The 12,908-nt window shown below is 37.6% G+C and overlaps 1 protein-coding gene across 1 annotated transcript in view; it reads left to right on the top strand.

Annotated features, from left to right (window-relative positions):
- Positions 1-12,908, top strand: part of COL28A1 (collagen type XXVIII alpha 1 chain) — a 163,281-nt gene that overhangs the window by 730 nt on the left and 149,643 nt on the right. Inside the window, exons 2-5 of the mRNA XM_021689683.1 lie at positions 520-1,076; positions 6,966-6,986; positions 8,704-8,760; positions 11,010-11,063. Coding sequence (XP_021545358.1) covers positions 520-1,076; positions 6,966-6,986; positions 8,704-8,760; positions 11,010-11,063 — 689 coding nt within the window. The remainder of the gene's footprint in view (positions 1-519; positions 1,077-6,965; positions 6,987-8,703; positions 8,761-11,009; positions 11,064-12,908) is intronic.

Raw genomic sequence — 12,908 nt, 5'->3', positions numbered from 1 at the left:
CGGTTAAGCGTCTGACTCTTGATTTCGGCTCAGGTCATGATCTCAGGGTCGTGAGATCGAGCCCCATGTCCAGCTTCACGCTCAGTGTGGAGTCTGCTTGAGGGTCTCTCCCTCCCTCTCCCTCTGCCTCTCCCCACCATCTCTCTCTCGAAACAAATTAAATTAAATATATATATATTTGTTGAATTTTTGAACAATGGGAAAATACTCAAAATACATGGAATTTTGCTTATTTGTTTGCTCCTAACTCTCATGATTTTACAAGAGGCAAAGAATTTATAGACTTGGAAAGAGATTTAGTTCTTCACAACTTAAGCCCTACCTCCAAGATGCCTCTCTTTTTCACTCCCCTCTCCTGTCAAAACAACAACAGTAACAACAACAAAACAAAACAAAACAAAAAACCCAAAAAAACAACAACAAACCCATACACATCACACCACCTCAGGGCTTTCCTTATGCAAAGTCATTTCATGAGTAGGAACAAATATTTTGCTTAACCTATTTGTTCTATTTCAGACTCTACTTGCTTCATAGATGTTGTCTTCATCGTGGACAGCTCTGAAACTTCTAAAATTATCCTCTTTGATAAACAGAAAGATTTTGTGGATAGCTTGAGTGATGAGGTTTTCCAGTTGACCCCGGTTCGCTCCTTGAAATACGACATCAAACTGGCAGCGCTTCAATTTAGCAGCTCTGTCCAAATCGATCCACCTTTTTCTTCTTGGAAGGATCTGCAGACGTTTAAACAGAGGGTCAAGTCTATGAATTTCATCGGGCAAGGCACCTTCTCTTATTATGCCGTCTCCAATGCCACTGGGCTACTTAAGAGAGAAGGCCGTAAAGATGGTGTGAAAGTGGCTTTGCTGATGACTGACGGCATTGACCATCCAAAGAATCCAGATGTTCAGAGTATTTTGGAAGACGCCAGAACTGCAGGGATATTATTTATCACCATTGGACTTTCCACTGTAGTCAATGAAGCCAAACTTCGTTTGATATCTGGGGATTCATCCAGTGAACCCATTCTACTGTTAAGTGATCCAACCCTTGTAGATAAAATTCGAGATCGCCTGGTAGGTACCTAATGAGTTGGTTTTATGTATATATTCCCAATCATAATACTGATACCTTAATTACAAATTCTGTAAGGGTAGATACTGGGTCAGAAAGATGAAGGAAAAAGAATCCATCTTGGAAATAGGAGAATCTTTCCGAAGTCTCTCTCCACTTCCTTGACAGTTTACACCAGATAAACTGGGAAAGTAACAAGGCTCATGCTCTGGAATTGCATTCCTAACTTTATTGCTAGCCAATGCTGAGGATTTTGGAAGAATTACTTTCCAATCATTCAGGCTCCTATTTATACATCCTGGGATCACGAACACTGCTGACTAATATGCAATTTGTGGTCAATTTGTGGTCTGCTATATTTGTACTAAGTAGTTTTTTTCCCGTTTAACATCTGCAGAAATATTTTGACTCCATCTCTCACCTACTGCTATATTATGCTCCTCAAGCAAAGTTCATAGACTTCTAATTTTTTTTATTATGTCCTTGTTCTTAGGTGTTAGCAAGCCCACCCAATTTAAAATCACCTGAGACTTGCAGTCACCCAACACTTTCTCCCTGCAGATCAATGAGTGCCATTTGATTGGTCTGATTAGTTGTGTCAATGCTTTTCTTTGTTGATTGCTCAGCTGTGTGTGAGATTCTTTCCTTTCTGCTTGGGAAAACACAAGGCAAAGCAATCAAAATAAAATCCTTCTTCACAGTGTTTCTCAAGAAGAAAACTCCTGGAGAAAAAGTGGTTGATTTGTTAAGTGTTAAAAATTGATTTTCTTTTTTTTTCTTTTTTCTTTTATTATGTTATGTTAATCACCATACATTACATCATTAGTTTTTGATGTAGTGTTCGATGATTCATTGTTTGCATATAACATTTTCTTAAAAACATTGATTTTTTTTTTTTCTTGAGAAGAGGGCAGGGCAAATGTGTCCTTTAGGTACTAAGCATTTCGTATGGCTGTTTTCTATAAGTTTCAAAAAAACTCAGCCTTGTTTCAGAGATTGTTTTGACCCTTTTGTCCCTTTCCCCAATCCTTCTCCTAACATTATTCTTATAACTTATAAGTCAATATTAACTATAAGATAATAACTGGTAAGTTATTCTTATAACTGTTGTTTTCAGCATGAGACATTGACTTTTTTTTTTTTAATCTAAATAATAGTTACCACGTCTTGAGTGCTCTGTGTATTAAGCATTTTTCTGAGCACTTTACAAATTTTATTTTATTCAATGTATACAACAATCTTATGATGTAGGTACTATATTATCCTCATTTTATAGTTGAAAATGTAAGGACAGGCAAAAGCCCTGGGGTCTTCATGATTAACCCTGTGAAGTTATATTGAAAGGGGAAAATAGTAACTGGGTTTTAAGGTTTCGCAGTCAGAACTGCCTTGAAACAGTTAAGCAACATCCTTCCTCTAAAGTTCTATTGTTTCTAGCCTCTTTTTCTTGGGCACTGGGGCTAGATAGGGAGAGCTCTGCCTAGCTTGGAGATGATGCATTCGACCCCCAGGGGGCTCAGGGTGAGTGATCACCCTGCGCATCTCTTTTCGTATAAGGGAAGTGTGCAGGGGTGCCTGGCTAACTGCCTAGCGCTGCCTGTGCCATAATTTAAGCAGTCCTTACCACTGAACCCCAAACAGATGATTCCAGCACGTGCGGGAGAGAACACTGGAGTTGAGATAATGAGTCTCCAGTTGCTGATTACAGAAGATACAGAACAGGCAGCTTCTTGTTTGGCCAGTTGTGGAGGCTCAGGAGGTTCTTACTCCTTCCAGACACACCCTCCTCACGGAGAGCTCCTGCCCAACTCAGAACACAGGATCTTGGCAGTAGTCTCCAAGCAGGACTATTTGTTCGTTTCTGAGGAAACCAGAGAATGACCAAGTGTCCCAACGACCTTGCTCTTCCTTAGCATCCTGTGATTTCAGCTTGTTTGTTCAGATGGAAGCTCTATGAACAAGCCACTTCTTAGGAGATGCTGCTTTCTAAACATTCCCAACATCCAAAGGGCTTCTTAGGCCCTTCAAAGAACAATACACTGTTTCAATGTTTCAGATTGCCACTGTGTAGGAGCAGAACTTGATTCTTGATCAGGCCATTGGAAAAATTCCTCATCTAATCTACTGCTATTACATCTTTAGTTGAATTCCTAAACTTTTCATTTGGAAATAATTATGTAGTTGGCTTTCTAAAATAAGTTAATTAGGTATAATTCAAATACAAAACTGCATCTACTTAAGGTACACAATTCTATGAGTTTTGATAGACATATAGATTCATGAAACCAACAACACAGTTTAGGATATGGAACATTTCCATCACCCCCAAACTTCTTCCAGCCTCTTTGCAAGATATCTTTCCCTTGCCTCTTAGCTCCTGATCTGACTTTTGTCACTCCAGATTACTGTATGCTTTCGAGGCTCATATGTAAATAAGCTTATGCTGTGTGTACTCTTTTTCTGTCAGGGTTCTTAGACCCAGCATAATGATTTTTTGGAATTCAACTGGGCTTTCTTTTGGTATCAGCAGTTTATTTTTTGTTGTTGTTGCAGAGTGGACTTTAGTTGAATTTTAATGGACATGAGTGCCCACAACAAATAGATCTTGCAGGAGCCAAGACAAATCAAGGAATCATTACCAACTCCTTGGCATCTCTAGTAAAAAGGATCATGTAAGAACCCCATGAAAACACTTCAGTTCTGAATAACCTCAGAGAGACCTGATGATTCCACATTGAAGAGGATATATAAAATGTTCTAATACTATTTTATTATGATTTACATAACAGTATTGAAACCAAAGAAACAATTCCAACCCAATGTCTATATATATTAGTTGGTCTTTTAGAAGAGATTTTATGGTGGCTATTTGGCTACTATACTAAGCTGCAAATATTTTTTGGTTGTAGAGTTTGCAATCCTCACCTACTAAGTTCTTTATTCTATTTGCTATTGTTATTGTACCAATAACTTTGATAACTTCCTCACGTTTCCTCTGTCCCTTTCTCATAGCATTGACCTCATACTCATTCACAAAATCATCAATTCCATTCTATCCTTCTGCTTTCACATATATGCCATCATAAAACTCTTCATTAATAAAATGCACCTTCTTTTGCTTTAGGGAGGTCTTGTCTTTATTTGTCTTTTCCATTTAGACTACAGTATCCACCTAGATCCTCACTGAATGTGCCCTTCCCTTTGACTTTGACCATGTTCTCCACATAACCTGCTTCTCTGCTTAAGCGAAAGCACTCAGTACATCCCAAGGTGTCCAGCTCTGTCCACATGGGCCCTTTTGTCCACTCTTTTTAAACATCCCTCCTCACCGCTTCCTTTGTCTTACAGCCCACACTAGTCTTTATGACTTTTTTCCTCATAACCTTTGACATATAGAACAGCATTCCATCCATGAGTTGGTCCTTTGCATTCCGCTCTTGAAAATTATCCAGAAAACCCACCTATTTCAGGAAACTGTCTTGTTACCCACCTCCCCACCCAGTCTGGGATCTCCTTCCCATGCTGCTTGGTCTGTGCTGTTTTCTGTCACTGGGGCTTATAGACTATAAGTGCCCTTAGGGATAGAGCTTTGTTCTTTGTTTGAAACAGTCTGATCTATTGTGCAGTCCTGGGTCCATTTTTTTCCATAGGAATATAAATTCCACAAACACAAAATCAAATGAGTTCCAAAATTAGTTATGTTGTTTTGGTTTTAAGCCCCATGGCACATGTTTTTAAAGAGTTAATATGGCAAAGCAGACATTAAATTTTCAAAGGAAAAGCTGAAAGAGTGTACAATTATACATCAGGCATAGTAGCAGCTAAATTCATGAGTTTAAAAACTGATATTGGATAACAGAAGGGTGTTGCTTATTATAAAAGGGTTGTAAGGTGACAAAACTTTGGATTTTTCTTTATTTCAGTAGTTGTTTTCAAATATTACAATTTGACTTGAATTATTAGTTGTTTCTTGTCTCTTGAACTCTTTTCAAATTCCTTTCTCTCTCTCTCCCTCCTAGAAAAACTAAATGTGTTTTAAATATTTTTATAATTTGGATCATATTCTATATATCCATCTGCAACTAGCTTTTTCACTCAGTGTCTTTGGAAATTTTTCTACTTTGAAATATGTAGATCCAATGTGTTCACCTTCACTGCTGAATAACATTTTGTTTATTGATCCATTCTAATATTGCATTCTAATAATATTGATATTATTTCCAAATTCCAAAATTATTTCCAAATTTTCACTATTAAAAATAATGAATGCTGAAATACACAGGAACCATAAGAATTTCCCTAAGACGTGTCTGCAAGGAGTGTCAGAATAACAGGTGGGAACAAGGACTTGTCTTGGGCAGCCTAGAAATAAAGCACACACATTTTCAGGTTTCTAGGTACAGCCAAATCTTCTGGGGAGGGTAAATGCCATTTTACGCCAAGACTGTCAGTATATCTGAATTCCCGTTTCTTCACATGACCTGCTAGTTCATAAAGATACAAGTATCTCAACTGCTTTCTGCCTGGATTTACATCGGCTGGAAATTTTAAATCATTGGGGTGGGGAGTGGGTGGGACAGAGGGGTGGGGGAAAGAGGGCCAGAGGTAAGACTCTGAATTTTGTAGATTGGCTCTGTAGCCAGAGTTTTACAACTCCTGAGACCACACAGTCAAACTTTCTAATTTTTCATGTATGTGAAAATGACCTGGAAGGATTATAGGGCTTGCCCAAGGCCACACAGCTAGGTAATGGTGGACACAGGATGAAAACCCTGGATCACACTTAATTCCCAGCCTAATTTTTCCTCCCATTACATCGCTAGGACCACATAAAGCATTTTGCTGTACCTTCCCTCTGTATTATTAGTTTGTATGGCAATAAAGGTAAAGTAAAAATAAAACTAAAGGGATGTGGGGGTCCTCCCTACAGGTACAATTCTGACTTATCTTTAACTTCCTCACTACAGTCTTCATTTTTAATACCTTGCATATTCTAGTGCTTTTTACTCCCATTTTTATTTTATCCTATGCAAATTAATGCTTTGGATTCAGTCATAAGGCATCAATCTGATCCATAGGTTCTACGTTATGAAAGCAATAATTCTATCTGTAAGCATAGGTTAATTTCTTCCCCATGTTTGGCTTCAGACACAGCCTTTAGTGCACTTGTCAGGTAATGCCCCACTAAGCTGAAGTAGGGTAGAGAGGCCTAGACGTTAGACAAAAACCAGATTGTGAATTTCTCTAAAACTGTGAATTTAAAGGAGTTTTGAAAAATATTCTGGTTAATTCATTTCTGTGTAAGTATAAAGTAGCACTTGAACTTGGTTAAGTGGCTCAGTCAAGTGTATGATCTTGGACAAGTCACAGTCCTGCAGACCCACATTTCCTTAGGGCAAGATGAAAGGTTGGACCTGATTAACTTCAAAGGCTTATTGATATTTCATGAAATGATCACTCTGAAATTAATGTTTTAATGCTGAAAAACAAATGCATGTATGTATAGGGATGGAAAAACAAAAGAAGAGAAAACACACAATTATGTATTCTGGCTAAGTATAAGTAAAAGTGAGAAATTTTTATTATGACTGATTTAGCTTGTAGCCAGGTAATAGAGTTTCGAGAGCTGAAAGATAGAAAGATAGAACTTAGGATGCAACAGGATAAAGTTCCTAGAAAACATAATAATTTTTAATGTTAGTGCCCTTCATGTCTCTTATTATATGGCTCAGAGTGTTCCTTGGGTGGTTGGCAGGTAGGTTCTATTGCTTTTACAAGGTTAAAAAGCTGAAATTGGAAATTGCATATCCCATAGGGAATAATTAAGACTAATAAGAAGCTGGAAGCAGAACATGAATTGAGTTAATGTTTTATTCTTTTTTATCTCCTAGGATATCTTATTTGAAGAGAAGGTAAGTACCACATACTTTGATTACTATGAATTAATTCTCAAAATTTGCATGATCAAATCAGCATCATAATTCACGTTAGAAGATAAGGTGTATCTACATAAAAATGCTTAATTCTTTTAAAATGAACCACTCTATTCTGAGGCAGCCATCTGATTTCTCTATGTCTACTGCAGGTTTCAAAATCTGGAAAAAGTAGGAAATATTTTAATATGATTTTAGAGAGTAACTTTAGAAATCACTGATAACCAAATGGCATAGTTGTTCTGTTTTTTAAGATTTTATCTTTAAGTAATCTCTACACCCAATGCAGGGCTCCAACTCACAACTCCGAGATCAAGAGTTGCGCGCTCCACTGACAGCCAGCCAAGCACCCCGCAAAAGGCATAGTTTTTGCTTATTTTGATGTGACTTCCTTTATTCTAAGCATGTCTCTGACACCAGCTCATAGGGGTCCTCCGCTTTGGGAGGTGTGCCTGGTGTTGGCCGGGATTCCTGGCCAAGAGACACAGCTCAGAGTCTCCCGCTGGTGCCTGGTGATTGATTTTAAGCTCATTCTCCTTGATGATGACAACCACACCGGCAGCAAAGGAAGCTGGCTAGTATCAGTTGGATGGTGCTTAGCACAATAAATGACCTCCAGGTTGCCGAGGACTTCTATACTGGACGTGTGTTTCTTAACACAAAGAGTTTGGAACATGCAAATTTTGTTGGACCAGCTGCTTATTAAATATCAGGAAATTTACAAGTAGTACTGCAAAAAATAATAGGAGCCAACCAAACCCTGCAGAGCAGCATGCTTCAACCAATGGTCAGATGCATCCTTATTTTATGTACCAGTGAGACAGGAAAGGACCCTGCCAATTAAACTATGATATAATACCTTCTAATAAGTGACAATTCTTGATTTTATACTTACAGTAAGAGTCCCTTTAGATTTATTTAGATATAGACTTTTAAATCCTCTATCACTTTTGTCCATACATATATGGGACAATGAAGGCAAACTAAACTGGTTATTTCAAAAACTTCTTCGTATCCAGAGTCTGAATCTTCTGAATCGCTTTTTGGCTCTGATGCCCTCCACCCCATCCCCTGCACCCCCCCTCCCAAAATCAGCCTCTGGGCCATCAAAAACACTGGTGCTGCAACATTTCTTGAGTGTGCTCCAGGAGTATCTCTAGAGTTTTCTTCCATTTCATTCTGTAAGTTTTGAAGGACATGGGCAGAAAATAACAACTTCATTATGATCAGGCTGATTCAAATAAGATTTATTCTGATTTCAGACAAATAAGTAAAAATGTATATCCTAGAATTGATAAAATATGGTATGTCACAATGTTTTCCTTTTGGGCTAAAGGAGTGGTTGATATTTGTATAGTACTGAGCTTTGATGTGCTGTAGAGAAGAGAAAAGGCAGAAATTCCAAAAATCCACTGAAAATGGTTATTTTCCCTTTTCACTGGCAACTAGATGTTATGCATATATTTTTGCTGGGAGGTCTATTTTATCTAACCATGGCAATGTATAATAATCGTTGACTAGCTGGCTCTTACTAGATCTGCACTAGCCTAGAAGAACTGACAAGGGAGAACAAAATCTCCATAAATTTGTGAGGTAAAATTTTGTCAAGGCAGTGTTCTATCTAGTTATGTACTGAATATGATTTGAAATGCTGTATTTCGTTGCGTGTTAATATTGGATTTCATTCTCGATGCAGTGCGAACACAAGATTTGTGAATGTGAGAAGGGGGATCCAGGCGACCCAGGGCTTCCTGTGAGTACGTTTCCACTTTGAAAGGAGGGTCAAGTCAGGAAGCCCTAGTCACAATTGCTCTACTTGCACTTGGAAATGCCACTGCTGGTTTGTGCTGGTGAAAAGCAGTCATGTGCAAACAGCAGCAAACAGGGAAATGCTGTTTCTTTCTCTGATTCCTAAAGGGATACACTCTGTCCTTAGAAATGAGCCTGGGATTTTGCTGACCTGAATGGAGGGCAGATTCGGTTAGAATGATGAAGCTGTTCTCACAAAGGATGTTCCAGCATCCCTTCTGATGTGACAGTTGGGGCCAGAATTTCTCAACAGTGAAACAAAAATATAGAAAAAGAGATCATCCAAATCCTCCATGCTTTAGGGAAAGCTTTAGCCTAGAAACAAGTGACACAGAGCTCGCTGGAAGTTCACTGTGTCTTCACATGTATCCAAGAACAACACTGGGTGGCCTCTCAGAGAGGAAGCTGGTCAGGGAGCTTTGGGGATTAGAGTGAGCTCTGTGAAATGGAACTTGGCAACTAAAGGTTAAAGGCAGGATTTATTACGATGATTCAACACTTGATAAAATAATCCTAAAATGAGTGCTTCCTTTATATTCTGGTCTAACATCTGGAAGGTGTCATGTATGCACTGGGAAGGTATTTGCAACAATATTGCAATAACTGGAGATACTGCATATTTCTCTAACACATATCATCAGAGGCATCCATGCTGCTTATTTGGTATTCCATTTACTTATGGGTCTCAAACCCTATAGGTCAAAAGCCCAGTGGATATATTTCACAAAAATGCATGGATACAGTTTTTGAACAAATGCTTGTATTGGGGGGCAGGGAGGAGAATGTGTACTGTGAATTTCTTAGACTGTGCCACATTTTCTCTTGAGACTCAGGTCAAAAGACTGCTTTTTCAAACCATTCTACCAATCAGAAGGTGGGGATGTTTGTCTTTTTTTTTTTTTTTCCCTAAAATGTAAGTTAGATACATGTGGCAGTCAGTAGAAGCTGATTTTGGGCAAAGTAAAATTTTAACATTCCCTTCTTATAAAGTCTTAGTTTATATTTATTAGACCAAGAAATTACCAGGGGAAGGTTTACTTGGGATATTCAATTATATTTTAGAATGAACAGTAAGAAAATTTATAGTTGTTAAACTAATCTGACAATTTCAATCACTCAGTATTGTTAGAGATTAACTTACCATTGTTTAAAAAGTGATATATTTTAAAGATCTTATTTATTTATTTGAGAGAGAGAGATAGAATACAGGAGTGGGAGAGAGGGGTAGAGGGAGAGGGAAAGCAGAAAGATCCCAGGACCCTGGGATTATGACCTGAGCCGAAGGCAGATGCTTAACCAACTGAGCCACCCAAGCACCCCTAATGTATCATTTTTTAAAAAGATTTTATTTATTTATTCTAGAGAGAGATAGAGGGGGAGTGCAAGTGGGGGGAGGGGCAGAGGGAAAGAGAGAATCTCAAGCAGATTCCCCACTGAATGCAGAGCCCAACATGGGGCTCAATCCCAGGACCCCAAGATCATGACCTGAGCTGAAATCAAGAGTCGGTTGCTTAACTGACTGAGCCGCCCAGGCACCCCACCATGTTTTTTTTTAAACCGAAGTATAGTGGACACACAATGTTATATTAGTTTCAGGTGTTCAACATACTGACCCAACAAGTTTATACGTTATGCTGTGTTCACCACAAGTGGATCTACCATCTGTTACTGTGCAGTGTGATTATAATACCATTGACTCTATTCCCTGTGCTGTACCATACCATGTTTTTGTTTTGTTTTGTTTTGTTTTTGTTTATACAAATTTTCTTTCTTTCCATACCATGTTTTAATAGGGTTAGACGTAAAACTACACTATTTAGCATTTATTGAGTGTCCCTAAAACCAGTTCTCAGAAAAGCCAGCTTTTTTGGTGGTTTGAGAATAGGAAAACATAACACCTTTCTGGAACAGGATTGGAGCACTTTCTTCTCTCATCTTTGAGATTATCCCTTGGATATCAGGCAGAGACAGTATTTTCTTTTGAGCAAATCTAGAGAACCTACCTATTCAAGACAGTGCGGTCTTCCTGGTGTGTAGTAAAGGTGAGAATACAGTTGAGTCTCTGCTTGGTAGGTTACGTTTGTTTACAGTCTTCATTCCTTTTATGGGATGAAGCTGATCAGAAATTTTTGTAATGTGTAAAAAACCCATAGGATGTGAGCTGAATATAATCTTTTCTCCCTTTGCCTTCAGGGTACACATGGAAACCCAGGTATCAAAGGTGAGCAAGGACCAAAAGGAAACCCGGTAAATGAATAAACAGCTTTCCTTATAAACCATTGTAGCTCTTTCTAGATTTATTTAAAGAACAAAAATGAAGAAAACAAAGCATTGTAGTGTATGTCAATGCCAAAAATATGATGATTTCTGTGAAGACTACAGGATGCTTACTTCCTGTATTATCTACCTGGTTTGTGTTAGCTTACAAATCCTAAGTAATATATGACCATTTTAGTCAATAAGTCTAGGAAACCTAGGAATGCTGAACAAATCAGAATTTGTATTTACATAATGTTGGTGCAAATTAATTGCTACAATGTTCCATGAATTACTAATATATATTCCATATCAGATTGACATTGACACTTATGTTTTATATGGATCCATTTTATGGATAACTGACCTATGATAATAATAGAAAAAAACAATTATCTCCTACACTCAGACCATCTTCAGGTATTTCCCCAATTCTTTTCTTGGTGTACCCATAAAAGAATTCTATATTAATTTTAAAAAGTCAGATAATATTTCACATGATGATCTTCCAAGTTCAAAAGTGGCTAAAAGAATCATGGGAGAGAGCTATAACTATGTGAAAATTTATGGCAAAATTCTATATCATGAAAAATAATAATTAAAATAAAGAGGAAAACAAGGAAATATTTTCATCAAATACAATGGACATTGGGTTAATTTCAATAGTATATAAAGGCTTTATAAAATGGATGAGAAAATATCAAGCCACTAATAATCAATTGGTCAAAGGACCCAAACAATTTCCAAGAGAAGAAATAAAATCAGTAAATAAAGAAATAGAAAAACATTTAATTTCACTAGATAATGACTGAAATTTAGATAAAGACAATGAGGTACTCTTCAATACTAATGATTCACATTTTAGAAACTTTGGAGTCCAAGTTTGTTGGGTTGTTTTTTGCATGGGGAGGGGAGCAATCTTCTAGTTCGCATAGTTTGGGGGTTTTTTGTGTGTGTGTGTGTTTCAGATTTTGAAAAACGTGTCTTTTTTTATAGCAGTTAACACAGCAATATTAAAGTAATAATAACTAGCGAGAGCAATGAGGTGGTAAAACTGGTTTGCTCTTCATTGCAAAGGTAACTTGGGGCAACATTTTGGAAAGCAATTAGATATTACACAAGAAGTATTCATATATTCAAATTTTAACCCAATAACTTCTCTCCTAAAACTATGTTTAGGGAGGAAATGAAAAATAGAATAAGTTAGATGCATGGAAGTATTTTAGATGCATGAAAGCCAATTGCTTGCTTGCCAAAGAAAAGGAATATGGTGCATCCTTGGGTATCTTTACAATACAAACACACACAACCCTACACACTCATTATTTAGGTCCCAACTGATGCCATCATGTCTTCTTTTTGTCTTATTAAATACCTGTTTTAAATCTATGTTTACCTTTCATTTATTTGGCTTGTAATTTTGGGCCACATAATATATTTTCCTAAGTCTTGTTGAAATCAAGCAATTACTCTTAATGACATTTTGGAAAACATTCCAAAGCCCCTTGGAGAAAAGCCAGAATGGCTGGCTCCGATGGGGTACATTGCTCTATTTGAGAACAATGGCTGTGTTGTTAAACTGGGATGCAAAACTTGGCCTAAACTGAGCAAATGTACCTGGATCCTGTGCTCTATGCATCTGGCTTCATTCCAAAGGGCAAAGGCTATCTGAACTGCTATTTTCTTCCCTTGATGGCATGGTGAAAATGTCAATGATAAAGGCCAAAGATTTTTTTCTCCATGGAGTTAATCTGTTAATCTGAGACTTCTGAATAATGCATTTTATTGAGCCATCAGTCACTCTGCAGGGCTGTGGAATTTTGATTGAGTTTTGTT

This window comes from Neomonachus schauinslandi, chromosome 12 (assembly GCF_002201575.2).
Source record: "Neomonachus schauinslandi chromosome 12, ASM220157v2, whole genome shotgun sequence".
NCBI lineage: Eukaryota > Metazoa > Chordata > Mammalia > Carnivora > Phocidae > Neomonachus > Neomonachus schauinslandi.
This window is presented reverse-complemented; position numbering and strand designations above follow the sequence as displayed.